General features: G+C 40.3%; 1 protein-coding gene across 1 annotated transcript in view; it reads left to right on the top strand.

The window, feature by feature from the left end:
- Positions 1 to 14,079, top strand: part of BBS12 (Bardet-Biedl syndrome 12) — a 134,708-nt gene that overhangs the window by 102,392 nt on the left and 18,237 nt on the right. Inside the window, exons 9-10 of the mRNA XM_054824029.1 lie at positions 2,146 to 5,303; positions 7,493 to 9,505. Of these exons, the coding sequence (XP_054680004.1) occupies positions 2,146 to 4,279 (2,134 nt within the window). The 3' untranslated portion in view covers positions 4,280 to 5,303; positions 7,493 to 9,505. The remainder of the gene's footprint in view (positions 1 to 2,145; positions 5,304 to 7,492; positions 9,506 to 14,079) is intronic.

Raw genomic sequence — 14,079 nt, 5'->3', positions numbered from 1 at the left:
AGCCTTTGTGGTTGAGGTGCTGTAAGACAAAGTGAGCAATAAGCATTTGGCATATTTCCTGTATTCCGGAGTTATTGAGACCCCTAAAATCTGTGTGTGTAAACATAAACTGAACGTAAAGTTGAGTTTTATTTTGCTTGCAGAGACAGGCAGCAGTAGGTCAGTGTGCAACTTAGCTTAGCAGAAGCCATCTGTAGCTGGTGTCTCATGCACAGCTGTCCTTCGTTACCAGTGCGTTCATTCTCCAGGATGCCTCCTTCTCTTTGCTGACTTCACTCGTGTTTGACTTCAAAATTGACCCTTTACTTTTTCCACCTCAGACTGGATGGAAAAAAGGTCAGGGGATGGGGGGATGAAAAGCTGAATTTTGGGTCTGCTGTATATTGGTTCCTACAGCATAGAATAGTGTGGTGTTCTTGCCAAAATAGCATGCATAAAACAAAGTGAGGGAGAAAGTATCACAAAATGGTAAACCACGCAGGCAGAGGTTGTGCAAGCAATGATATAAAAACATTCTTTCCTGTAAGTGCGTGCCCTGCCTTCATCTGGTTTTGCAGCCAAGCCCTGAGTCCATTTGGTTCAGGTTTATGGATCTGCAGGAATACAGGCTGGTGTCCAAAATGAAGGTACAATTTTAAAGTGTGACTTTAACCTGAAAGTAAGGGGCACATTTTTCAACTTAAATTTCAGAGAAAATTTTACCTAAGCAACTTACAGTTGGCTGCATTGAGGTTTGGTGGAAGTGCATTGAGTTGATAGAAGGTGCTGCACTAACTCCAATTAATCTGTCTCTTAACCAATCTTGGTTTCACATTCTTTGAAATAAAAGCACCATCCTAATAAGACAGTGGCTCATATTGCTAGGCTGAGCTTTTGTTTGGGAGTGACTGAGGAGTAAGAAGTTCACTGTACTGGAAAATGGAAACCCCTTTCCCACCAGTCCTTCCATAGTTGTCTCCCATCCAAACAGCAGCATGGCCTTCTGCCCAGAACAATGTGCCAAGCTCCTAGGTAGTGAGAGAGCATTACTTGGCCTTTCTGCATAGCTAATTTAGCTCTTTCCTAAATTCTGTAAAGAGAACCACAAATTGGTTATTTGCTTTCTTTTCTATCAAAACAAGAGCAGATTGAGAAGTGACCGTTACTAGTTGAGAACTGCTTGAATTTGGAAACAGTGATCTCAAAAACAAACAAAACCCAAACAAAAAACCCCAAACAGCCCCACCCACCCCAAAACAAAAAAACAACAACAAAAAACCCCAACCAAACTCTCTCCCAAAAAAGAAAACCACAAAATTACAGTCTTAATAAATCCTTAAGAAGAATCAGATGGAATGAGTTTTTGGGGGAGTGGGAGAAGCATGTTTCATATTGGATTCCATGATTCAATAAATATTATTTAATCACTTCCATTTTTTTGTTTGTTTATTTCAAAACAAACTACCTGTGATATTAAGCTAAAGATTCCAGTTAAGAAAACAGAGGCTTTTTATGATTACTACTGGAAGTACTGATATGGATACTTAGCCTGGCTAGATCATTATCACAAGAGATTGGCAGGAAAAATTTCTAGAAAAACCCTTAAGCAGTTTGGATGGAGATTTTCAGGTGTGTACTCCCAGTGCAGTTTTAAAGTTAAAAGTAGTTACTTATCCAAAAGTCCTTTTCTTAAATTGTTGATTACAGATAACTATAGACTAAAATAATTTGTTGGTTAATGATTCTTCTGGTACTTCAAGATGTAGCTAGTAATTGAAGGGAAATTCTGTTGTCAATTTTGGCTAGTCTAGAACTTTAGGTCTATCAGCATATAAAGGTTATAACTGAAATTCCAGATAAGCCGGTCAGGAGAGAAATGGTAGTTCTATAGAATCTGTACTGTTTCATGTTTAAGAAATCACTGGAACTAACAGCACTGTACCATCTGCCAGCAAGAAGAAATTCCATGGTATTTTAGCAATGCACCATTTCAGCAACTATGTGCATCGATATCTCTTAGTAAGTGAACAGGATGAAGAACTGTTTTATACAGACAGTCTCACAGGAGAGCTGTGTTCAGTGTTAGACTGTTACTTTAATTTTTTTGGTGATATATGCTCTGGAGTGCTGTGAAGATGGAGCAGTAAGTTTGTGTTCTGTTCACAGATGCTGCCTGCTGCCCATGGCTTTCAGGGATGTGAATGCAAGAAGACATATTGGACTTCAGCAACTCTCATCCTTAGCATTAGCTGGAAGAACATTATTGGGGCCGATGAAATCATGTAAATTCATTGTGGATGAAAGCACCAACCAAAGCACATTGATTTGTTCTGCTCTTAGACTGATTGAAAGTTTGGATTTAACTAGTGCTGCTGGACAGCTTCTTAATGAAACCATTCAGGCACAAAACAAGGAGTTTAAGACTGGGATGAGTACCCTGTTGTTTCTCGTTGGTGCATGGAGCAATGCTGTACTGGAGTGTCTCCAGCAGAACGTTCCTGTTTCAGCAATAGTATCTGTGATGTCTGAGGGGTTGAACTCTTGCTGTGAGAGAGTCCAGTGTCTTCAAATATCAATACATGATGTAAATAAAGAGCTGTGTTCTAGCAGTGTTAGGCCAAACACTTTTAAAAGCGTAACTTGCCAAATTGGACATGACTGTCTTCTAAATCCTCAGATTTTTCTGTATTTTCAGAAAGAGATTTCTGCACCAGAAGTAATTCCAATGAATTCTTGTTCACATCAAGAAGATGATTGTAATTTTAACAAGTGCCTGGCTTCATCTTTGGGTGGCTTTGGTTCAATAGCTTCTCTTGTCAAACCAGTGGGTGACAAAAGCACATCTGTGATTTCTGGAAGTGGTGTTATTGCATCCAGCTGTAACAAACAAAAGTTAACCCATAGTAGATACTTCAGCACTATAGCAAAAAGCCGTTTTTCAAGTCAGCAAGATAATTTTCAGGGATACCTTTCAGGACAACCAGCAGATCCATGTGAATGTTATGGTTTAGGACACCTGGCAATGACTCTGAGCCATGGAAATCAGACGAGCATGAAACTGCTACAAAGTATTGTTGCCTATCAACAAGAGAGAGCAGAATGCAGTGGCTCCTCCCAGCTTAATATTGCAGAAATTGTGACATGCTGTTTACTGGGCCTGCCTGAAAGCTATTCGTGTGTCTCCCCAGGCTTTGTGACATTAGTATCACCAGAACAAGCCACAGTTATCAAATATTTTGAAGACAAACCCCTTCGGATTCTGCTAATGGATGGTGACCTGACTGAACAATATCGTCACTTAGGTTTTAATAGATCATGTAATGTAAGGACCATATTGGAGCATCCTAGCCTACAGGAAGGCAGAGCTGGAGACTTGTGGCTAAACAGTATGTTAGATATTCTGATAAGCTTTGAAGTAAACTTGGTTTTGGTCAAAGGAAAAGTGTGCGAAAACTTAATGGAAAGATGCATAGCAAACACTATATTGGTGATTGGTTCTGTGACTCGGGATGTGTTGTGTGCCTTTGGGGAGGTCACCAGTGCCCAGCCAGTGACATACCTCACCCAGCTGAATACTTCTTGTGTGGGGAGTGGGGCCTATGCAGAGCTGTGGAAGGCCTGTGATGGGCGTGCAATGGATCTGGGTGAGCTTGTGCCCATCAGGATAAAAGTGCGAGGAATTCCCCTGCTCACAGCTGTGCTTACCACTGCTGTAGCTTCAAAGATGCAGCTCATTGAAGACCAGTTCTGGACTTTAGTGTATCGGCTCCATCATGCTTTAAATGATAAGAAGGTTTTTCTTGGTGGTGGTGCAGTGGAACTCTTGTGCCTTAGTCACGTTCAGATGCTGGCAAACAAAAATGCTGTGAAAGACTTTCACAATCCTTGGCTGGCAGCACCTGCGACAGAGTATAAATCAGTTGTGCTCCAAGCATTAGCAAGTGGCTGGAAGCAGTATCTTTCGGTGGTTATGTGTAACACTGCAAAAGCTGCATCAGAACTGGAAGCATGTACCTCAGTTGATTATCACCTCAAAAAAGCAGCTGACTGTGGCTCTCCATCAGCATACATATTGAAAGAGTTTAGAAGAGATGATCTGCTCGGGGGTGGCTTTGGTCCCTTCATTGACCACAGAGAGGGTTTAAAGGTTTATGATAATGTTACAGCCAAGACAGAGGCATGGCGGAGAGCTCTAGACTTGGTGCTACTAGTGCTTCAAACAGATGCCGAAATTATCACAGGTCCCAAAAGGAAACAGCTGTTGAACTCACATGTGTCAAGTGAATTTATGTTTTTATAGGACTTGCAGGCTTTATTTATAAGTCCGTGAGTCAGTGGAAGAAGTCCAGGTGCAACCTAAATTTCTTCATAGTTTATAAAGCAAACACTTAGATGTGATTAAGATTTTGGAGTGTAACAGCAGAAATCAGAATGTCAGACAGTCACAAGGTAGATATAATTTCCCATTTCTAGAAACAGGAGTTAAATAACAAACAAAAATCACTTGTGGGCTTACCTCTAGCCCCAGCCATACATTTCTGACTAATGATATTGTCTGTATAGATAGATAATTCTAGTCCAAATGACTTTTCTAGTCTTATTTAGCAGAGCAGATGTACAGTTCTTTTTTTCATTATAATGAGCACTGGGCAGGTGCATCCATGTTGAGCCTAGGTGGAGAAGAGTTTGATACTTTGGATATGCTTACGTTCTGATCATGCACTGTCTGTAAAAGGTTTTTGGACATGTGTTCTGTAAATGACTCGTTTAATGTCTTTCAGTGTCTTCTAAAGAAGGATAGGGATTTCTTACGTAGTATTGGCATACTTGTGTTAAATGAAAGTACATAATGTAATTAATTTTTAATTAATGTTTTGCTGCTAATTTCTGCACATTGCAAATGTAAGAGTTAAACTTGCAATAATTTATGAGTGTTACATTTTATGCTAAGCAATTGTATTAGTATATTCTACTTTTGCATATTTATGTGGGCCACATATCTCCTATTTTCAAATGCATACCCTTTGGAATGTCTTTCATTTTGACATAAATTCAGGTCGAATCCTCACTTTTGGTATTATAGAATGGATGTATCTCTACACAAAGTTTTCTTTTACATCACGAGTTGGATTTTTAGATTATTTCCTCTGGGCTCTTTCAGTTATCCTTGCAGAGAGGAAAATGTTGTTGTATGTTTTAGCTGTTGGCTATAAACTGAGAGTGAATCTATCACGATGATTGAGGCAAGGCATTTTTACTGTGTTTCAGCACTGAAAATGTGAAAGCAGAGCCGTGGAGAACTGGCACTTTGTTGCAAGAAAGAGGTGTGTAATGATGGGAGATATTTTTTCTGAAATTGGAATTCCGAATCACAAAGTGAAATGTCTCGCCAGTCTGGTGAAAACAGAATGGAAAAAGAATGGACGTAGTGATACTAAAGCATATTCTTGCCTTTAGGAACTTTCTCATTAAAATGCTAATGGCTGGCAGTGCTCCGGTTAAGCACTTACTCATTTGATTGCTGGTGGCAGACAGTCCTTCTGTGGTGAAAGCTAAGAATTGAGGTGGGCTGAAGAGTTGTGATTCAGTGGAAAGGCAGACAAACCCCGAAAGTTATTTTATTGTTAGAGCCTTCACTGCTACTTATTTACTATTTTAAGTGGATGGGTTTTTTTTCTGGAATTATTTTCCTTGTGGTATCTCCCCAATGCAGAAGACATCTCAGAGAAGAGCCATCAGCTGCTTCAAACCCCTGTGACCACTGGCAGTCCCCCAGTGGACTTGTACTGAGCCTTGACACAGTTCTCTGCCTCTGTTCCCTGTTGGAGTTGCTCCTTCCTCCTGGGAATGCCCTTCCCCTCTACCTGTGCATTTCACCGTGCCTAATTCCAGAGGGCTTGAGTTCATGAAAAGGAAACAGTTGCTAAAATGTCTCCTCCATGGTGCCAACACTTTGGCATTCTATCCCATTGCAATTGTCAGTAGATATTTGGCAGTATCTGATATTTTCTACCTCCATCATGTTCTCCACATTTTTTTTGCTTCCTTTGATGTCTTCATCCCCATAACACGTAACTCTAACCTACACCACATTCTGCTAAAAGTAGCCCTTTCAGAGACTTGCTTACAGCTTATGGATCTCCATAGCTGGGAATTCCCTGGAGAGGTGGGGTAGGCTACTGAGGTTCTAAATTAACCGTAAGCATGAGATGAAATTGGGATCCTTAGAAACAGCTTTTGAGTGTTGAACTGACCGGAAGCCATAACTTCATTTTTATGTAGAAAAGGATCCATCTGAATGCATTTTATCCTGGAGCTTTCATCTACGCTAATATATATTGTGTCACATTATATACTCACATCTTTCATAGAGCTTTTTACCCGATAGCTCATACTAGGTAATTGATGTATTCAGTGTATAAGGAAAAGTAAGACACAGATAATGAAATTCATCCTCGAATATGGTTTAGATACATATAGGTATATGTGTGTGTGTATTAAAGTGGTGTTATACAGTATATTTTCAAAGGTTTCATTCAGAGTTCTCATTGCAGAATTCCATATTTTTATTTTTGTATTTGTATTCTACTCACATGTAACTGGAGGTTAAGGGAGCATATTAATAGTAGTTGCCTTCTAGAAATATGAGAGAAAAGCTTTTCTGTGCGTAGAAAGCTGTGCTTTTAGTATTTAGCCATCTCTGACCTGAAACTGTAAATATTTTGGTTTTCTAACAAACTCCAGAATTCAGTGGATTTTGGCAAAATCTCATCAGTACTATAGGGGTTTATAATTTTAATTTGAAACAGTAGTTCCTAGCAGCACAGGGATCTAGTTATATGAAAGCTTTGATCATTCTGCAATTATATTTTCATTATTAATCAGTTGGCAATTGATGTTTAACTGCTTGGCCACACTCTTGGTGTACTAAGACATGAGAGAGAAAGAATTTGGTAGCTCAAAAGAGGCAAAAGGAGCTAGTGGCTGTTAGGTGATAAAGAAATGGAAATACAGCATATAAATAAATATAAACAAACTGCTGTTCTGCAAGTGTTTGCAGCTCATGTTTGTCTTTATACTGTTTTTCTTGAATCTCCCGTACTGAGCATTGCATAATCCCTGTTCCCAAGAAAAGATCCAGTTGCACTTTATTTGAATAATAGAGTTAAGTGGATTATGGAAAAACTGCATACATGAATTGCATTGCGGTGGTCCAAACATCTATTTATAGGGCTCTTAAGACACTGAGAGCTGACGCACCAAATGTTGAGAAAATCCAAAATGATGTGATTTTTCCAATCAGGCTTTTAAAAAAGCACATAATTATATATTTAAATATTGTAATGCAGAGGTTTTCTAAAGCGCTGTCAGGCATTATATTTTGATTAACACTTGCTTTTCTATGGGCCAACAAAATGGAAAACTTTATAAACTAGGTAGTTGTTGTATCCTGTATTACTTAAAATTATTTCTTTGATATGCATAGAAGATTAACATGCACGTTGTCCTCCAGGCATCTTCCTTCTGCAATGTGAAATACAATAGACACGTGTGGCTTCCTCAGCTTCAAATCTCTCAAACCTCTTTGCAACACAGAATGAGGTCCTGTGCGTGTCTGCCGTGGCTCTCAGCGCAGGGAATGATTTCAACAACTGCCATGGACGATTTTGGCTTTTCCCGGGCAGAGGCTCCTCCTAGGGCACACAAAGGTAGTTTGTGTAGAGTATGATGTGATGGAAGAGCTAAGCTCTTACATGTGGCATACCTGGGAAATTGGGAAATGGCAGAGATTTTAGAGAAGGGATTGTCCCAGGGAGCAGGCAGTGTCTTGCTCCCTGCTGAAACCCTGTCGTAGTCAGGTGCCTTGTTTCTCCCTTGCATCCCAGTATCATCGTTCCTGGCTCATTCCTCCTTCCATTTAGGGCTGATGCCATTTTACTTAATGTTTATAAGGCCAACTTTTTTAGGTCTCTCTGCTCCTTCATGATTTCCTGAAATGTAGTAGAGGTCTTAATCATAGCAATAAGGCCCTTGTCCCAAGCTGGGCTAGCCTAGAGGGCACACCCTGCTTGCACATTCTGATCCCATAAGGAATGATAGCCTCATGATCAATGGCTGTCAAGAGCCATCTGATAGTTTGTCTGCTACCGGGCATGCTGAAAAAAATGAGCTAGGAAATGCAGGAGACAATGGTACCCAGGTGGGCCAAGAAATGACTGTGGGAGGATGGAGGCTGAGGAGATCAAGATAGTTTTGGAGCAGGAAGGGCTGAAGGAGAAAACCTTAGCGCACTAGAGAGTTGGGAGAGTAGAGACAGTTTATTTGTACTGACCTCCTTTGATATCCCAGGCCAGGGCTGCTGAAGAGGCTGGGAGGACACTTCTGTTTTTTAGGGGAGGGAGGTTGAGAGAGGTATCTAATCTAGAAGAAAAGTTATGGAGTGACAAGAGTTGGGTTTTTTTAGCTGTGCTCACAAAGATGAAGTGACTGGTAGACCTGAGTTATCCCATCAGTTGAAGGAGGACTGATGTAGAAGGTGCATCTCTGCCCTGAGGAGTGAGGTGTCCTGTCACGGGAGCCAGGAGTGGGCTACAAGAAGGCTAACAATATAGATTGCATGTGCTAGGTGAATGAAATAAACCTCTGACCTTTACAGAAGGGTGCCTATGCTGAATCTGAGTGTTTGTCACCCTCACTCTGTTGCTTTCTATATATGTCTTTATTTTCTAATAAAAATAGAGCTTTACTTGTGTATATTGTTTGGCATAACTGCAGGTATTATAGAGGTAGGAATGTGCTACAGAGGAAGAAACTGGTGAGGTGTGTTTTAGCTGTGCTGTTGAAGAAGTTGCTTTCCTATCTGTATTCCTCTAGAGTTTACGGAGCAAGTGGAATTTTTTTAGAGGATTCAACATTTAAAAAATCTGCCAGCTGTCCTGTGCCCCTCATTCAGGGGAAATAACATGGTTGGCTTTTTTCCTTAGAAGCATCACCTGTCAGCATGTCCTGTTTTCATGCTTTGGGGTTTGTGACTAGCGAGACTAGATTGCCTTTTGCTATATTACTTTTGGAAACTGATGCAAATGCGCACAAAAGTATTTTTCAGCAATGTAAAATGACACTAGCAGCTATAAATTACATCTTTTATATATCTTCTGTACTCTCCAAGCACTCCTAGGCCACCATAAAATGTCTCTGGGTGGAGTTATTCAATTAGGTAATGCTACTACTAAGAAACAAGCTTACTCTGATGTCTGTGTATGGAAGCTGCCTAACCTTTTTATTTCCTTTTGAACTTTTGATTTGTTCTTGCCAGTGTTTGTTTTAGAACAAATGTTCTCAGCGTGTGTCTTGCCCAGTGACGTTAAGAAGTTTCCTTGTCTAAGGCTTTCTGCAGTAGATCAAAGTAACTGGGGATCTTGCAGTAAGCCGACATCAAGAACCGACCTTCTGAAACAAAAAGCAGATCAGCTTCCTAGAACCAACTCAGGCAGGACATCTAGAGGAGTTGCACCAACTCCACCAGGTAATGAATGAATGAAATGTCTCATTATTGAATTTTTTTAAAATCTTGTTTGTGTTTAAACTCTGTAACACCCTGCTATATGGCAGTGCCATACTCAAATGTGACTGAGCTGCTGCTTCAAGGATGAGCTTGCTGTTACTGGAACCTGCAATGTTGCCAGGACTGCTGTACACAACAGGCACTTCTGGGAGAACATTTAACGACAGAGACTTATTACAAGCCTTACAATTTGTATAAGGCAAATTGACAGGGAGTGTTAGATTGTTCAGTTGTTTTTCTACAGCTAATGTAAAACATGGATCTGATACTGACGACTATAAATCCTCTTTTTTGTATCAAACCCACAGGTTTCATGGGATATTTTTTACTTTTTTAAGGGATCAGGGTGTGACGGGGTGTTAAAAAATGTGGCACAGTGATACATTTGCTCTGGCCCTTGCACAACTTCTTTGTTCTAATTTACCTTGGGAGTTAAGCTAAACTTTTTAGCATTTGGTAACTTCCAGAATGTGACCATCCGTACTGCAGTTTCTTCTCAAAGTCATTTGTAGAAGTGTAACTTATTGATAGCACTTTGAAGCAGAGGGAGTATATTCCAGTTTTACTCCTTTCTCTGTGTAGATCAGTAATCCTTTGAGAGCAATTCCACACCAATATAGTTAGAGCATAGTTTGAATGACACGGATTTGGAAAAATAAAAAAATCACAGACTAAATTCTGCCACTTGCCACCACCATTGCTGCATTAATTGACCGTGTATTGCAAAGCTGCAAGACCAAGACCCTTCTTTTTCAAGACAGTGTGGTAACCAAGTATGAATAGATCTGCAGTCTTAACGGACTTTTTCTTTGTAGATAACGTTGCTCCAAGAACTAATGTCCACAGGGCTGATTTCAGCACAGTTGAAGGGCAAGTGAGAATAGCTCAGGTGTGTGCACAAACAAGAGACTGGTTTTGATCTTGAATGGTGGAAGAAGAAGAAGAAGAGAACACACGACTACATCTATTTTGGTTTTCTATCTGTTTATTCTATTAGTAATATCAATTTCTTTAGACTTTTGAAAAACACCCATAGAGGTGTCTTTAGTTGCATTTCATTAATGGTTTGCTGTGAGTACTGGGATTCAGTTTGTTGCATTATGTTCCTGAAAACTTTGTTAATTTTGCTGCTGTTTCCCTGTTGAAAGCTGCAGTTAACATTTGTGGCTGTCCATGTGTGCACGTTTTGCAAATTCTGGACTGTGTATTCCACAGTGCCCAGCAGAGCTGGAACTGTTACGTGCATTATGGTAAGCCTTGAGATTATAACCTGAGCTGGAACCTTCTGCAAGTCCTTACAAACACTTGCAATACCTGGATATACAGCGGGGACTAGACAGGTGCGTAATCAGAGGAAAGAACGAGGTGCAACTGCACTTCTGTTCCCCTGCAAGATTTAGCAGAGGAACAAAAATGAAGTTAATAGTCACATGTCTGCAGTGTTGAGTACTTTGGTGGCTTCTGAAAAGCCAGTTTTTCTTCGAAGGGAGTTCCTAGTGTTTTTGCTGTTCAAAGACATTGTCAGTGTAAACTAGTCACAGTGAAGCTTCCTGCAGGCTGACTAACACGTGATCTCTGTGGGCCAAGTGTTGACCACAGTGTTTACCATCTCCCTTGCATTAATGCCTTTGAGCTCACAGCACTGAATCCCCGCAGAGGACATGGCAGGGAACATCGTGAGTCCCACAGAGAGGGATGGTACATAAGGGCTCGGTGGTTCAGCAGGGCCATGCAGAAGTGTGATCACTAAATTCATTAGGGGGAGTTCGGCAAGTGGCGCTTCCCTGAGCGGAGAGGAAAATAGTTCCCCAACTTCTCCCTCTGCATCAGGCCCCTAGTGGCCCCTGGGGAGTGACTTCATGTCACATTTAATCCAACCCCCCCAGTTCACCAGCACCATCCCCAGCAGCCGTGTGGGCCCACAATGAGACAAGTTCGGGAGGAATCCTTGTGTGCTTTTCAGAGGGGTGGAAGGAAAGGCTGAGCCGTGATCATGCACAGATGGTGAAAGAGCTCATGGGAAGGCGGGGAAAGCAAGTGAGGAAGGCCTGTATTTGGTTTCCTTGCCTGGCAGAGATTCAAAACAAAAGTAAAAATCTGTTCAGCTGGAAAGGAATTCTTTCCTTGGGGACCAAGTGCTACTCCAGACACTAGGATTATTTTTTAATTATTGCAAGAGTATAAAGGACAGCATGCATTTTTTATTTAGAAGTAATGGGAAGATTGGTCCCTGACTGTCTTTTATTTGAGCTCAAATCAGTAGGTTGAGGTTTAGTGCTATTCACAACTTTTGTCTGCTGTGCTGTGAGACCAACTATTTAACCAGTGTTGCAGATTTGGAGAGATGACTCAAACTAACACAGTTGGTGAACTGATTTATTTCCAAGGTGTAATCTGAGTCACTGCTTTCACTGACTAAACTTAAAAACAAAACAAAAACAAATAACAGGAACCCCCTATTTGTTAGTAGTGGAGAGCCAAAATAACTCCAGAGGAGTTGTATAAAATAAATTTTATTTTTATATATACATATCCTAGAGCAGAACAGACATAGTTTCTCAGTTAGCAACACTAACGTATAGTATAGTCATACAAACCTGAGCTAGGACAGTTAGTTAATCTACTCACGTCCTGTTTACGTCAAAGAAAACCATCAAAATATCTCCGTTTTCAGAATAACTATCTATTATCAGTAAATCCTAAGTTTGTCAAAGAACAGCCTTTTACAAAAATAACCCCTCCAGTAAACTGAAAGGAATTATGTCTTGTTTTGGGTATTAATTCCCATTTGGGGTTTTAATTGCTGTATTTCTTTTGCCGCTCCCTGCATTTGCAGTTTTGTCTGTGGGTTGCAGCTCAGATACACATATACCATGCACGTACTCTTTTAGGGAAAGCAGTCATGAACACAATTGCATGTGTATAATTCAATATCAGTATAATGTCTTTGATTGCCTGCAGTGATGAAAATAAGACCTGTACACCTGCAGCAATATAGATATGATGATTAGATCAGTTTGTTTAACTGGCAAAGGCCTCCTAATATAACATTATTCCAGTTCCTTGAGTATGCCTTGCTCAAGCTAAGGGGCAGTCAGTGTTCAGTACCTTACTTCTCACAGCCCTTCATCTCTTAGTTTATGTAAGCACTTGTTTAAATAATCATCCCAAGCATATCATGCAAGTTGTTCTTTTTTAAGGAGACTTGCTTTCTGGAGCCATTTAGCTGTGACAGTATGCTCATGGCTGCCAGAAGCCAGGAAACTCAGATGTAATTGGCAGTAAGAGCGCTTTACTGGAAAAGAAGCCCAAATCTTTGTTTATCTGAAGTACCAGGCAATTAACTTTAAAATGGTTTTATATATGCAATGGCTATGCAATTATTCTAGCTTGTATTTTCGAAGTATTTGACATCTCAGAGCAGCGCTGTAAATAGGCTCAACAGAATTGCCAAATGTCAGATCAGTAATTACTATACATAGAGTTGCTGCAGCTAATATGGGAACAGCTCTCAAATCGCAGCTGCAGTGATGGATACTTGGGACTGTTTCCCAACAGAGCATGAGGAGTACCTCCAGGCTTCCAGGTTCTTCTCACAACCGTTCATAAGGCCAGTGAAACTATGGAAGAAGAGAGAAGTTTCAAGGCCAGGAGAAGCTGGAGGAAATGACTTAAAATTGGTTATTCCAATGTCTTAAAATGGGTTATTCCAGTGTCTCTTATTTGTTCATGTTTGCTCATTAAATTAAACTGCTGAAGAAAGGTCTTCCAAAATACAGGGGCTAATTTAAAAGTACGTGACTTCTGCCTGTGCCAAGAGGTGGTGCTTTAATTAACTGTGTTCGCTTACATGTAAAATAGAACTTTAGACTGCCCTACAACATGATACTTGGAATTCAACATGTGGCCATGATGTGAAGAAGCATTATACAAATAATATGTTCCATTCCTTGCCCTCCCTCAAATGCTCACGTCCATCTTCAGCTAACAAGTTAAAGTAGGATTTGTTGTGAATTGGATTTTCTTTTAAAAGGCCAATCAAGCTGTTTTCTTTCTGGTTTATGTGTTGCTATGAGCCACTACCACAAATTCAGTTCTTGAATGAGAATTTACAGATGCTTTTGCTGATGTGCATGTGTGAAAAGATGTTATTTTGCTGATATGTTATCCTCAGGAGACTGGAGGGGAAGGGGGAAACATGCTTTAGTTGTGAATTAATACAGGAATCAACCCCTTTTTCATTAAAAACGTCAGTGAAATTTCCATTGCTTTGGGGAGTTAAAAGGCTTGGTCCCTGCGAAACAGATTATTGCAAAAACATGATTGTCCTTCCTCACTCTTCTGAATACTGGAAAAGGGTGTCTTTCTGATCATTTCTTAGTGGAAAAAAAAAATGAGGACTGCTAATGCTGATAAGGAGTGCAACCTTCATTAAAAGCTGCTCTTTCTCAGATGAACCTCTGATAAGCTCTGGTATAATAGCAATTGAGTACTTAATGATGACCTGGGAAAAATTTGCTTCAGAGATGCAGTAG

This window comes from Grus americana, chromosome 4 (assembly GCF_028858705.1).
Source record: "Grus americana isolate bGruAme1 chromosome 4, bGruAme1.mat, whole genome shotgun sequence".
NCBI classification, from domain to species: domain Eukaryota; kingdom Metazoa; phylum Chordata; class Aves; order Gruiformes; family Gruidae; genus Grus; species Grus americana.
This window is presented reverse-complemented; position numbering and strand designations above follow the sequence as displayed.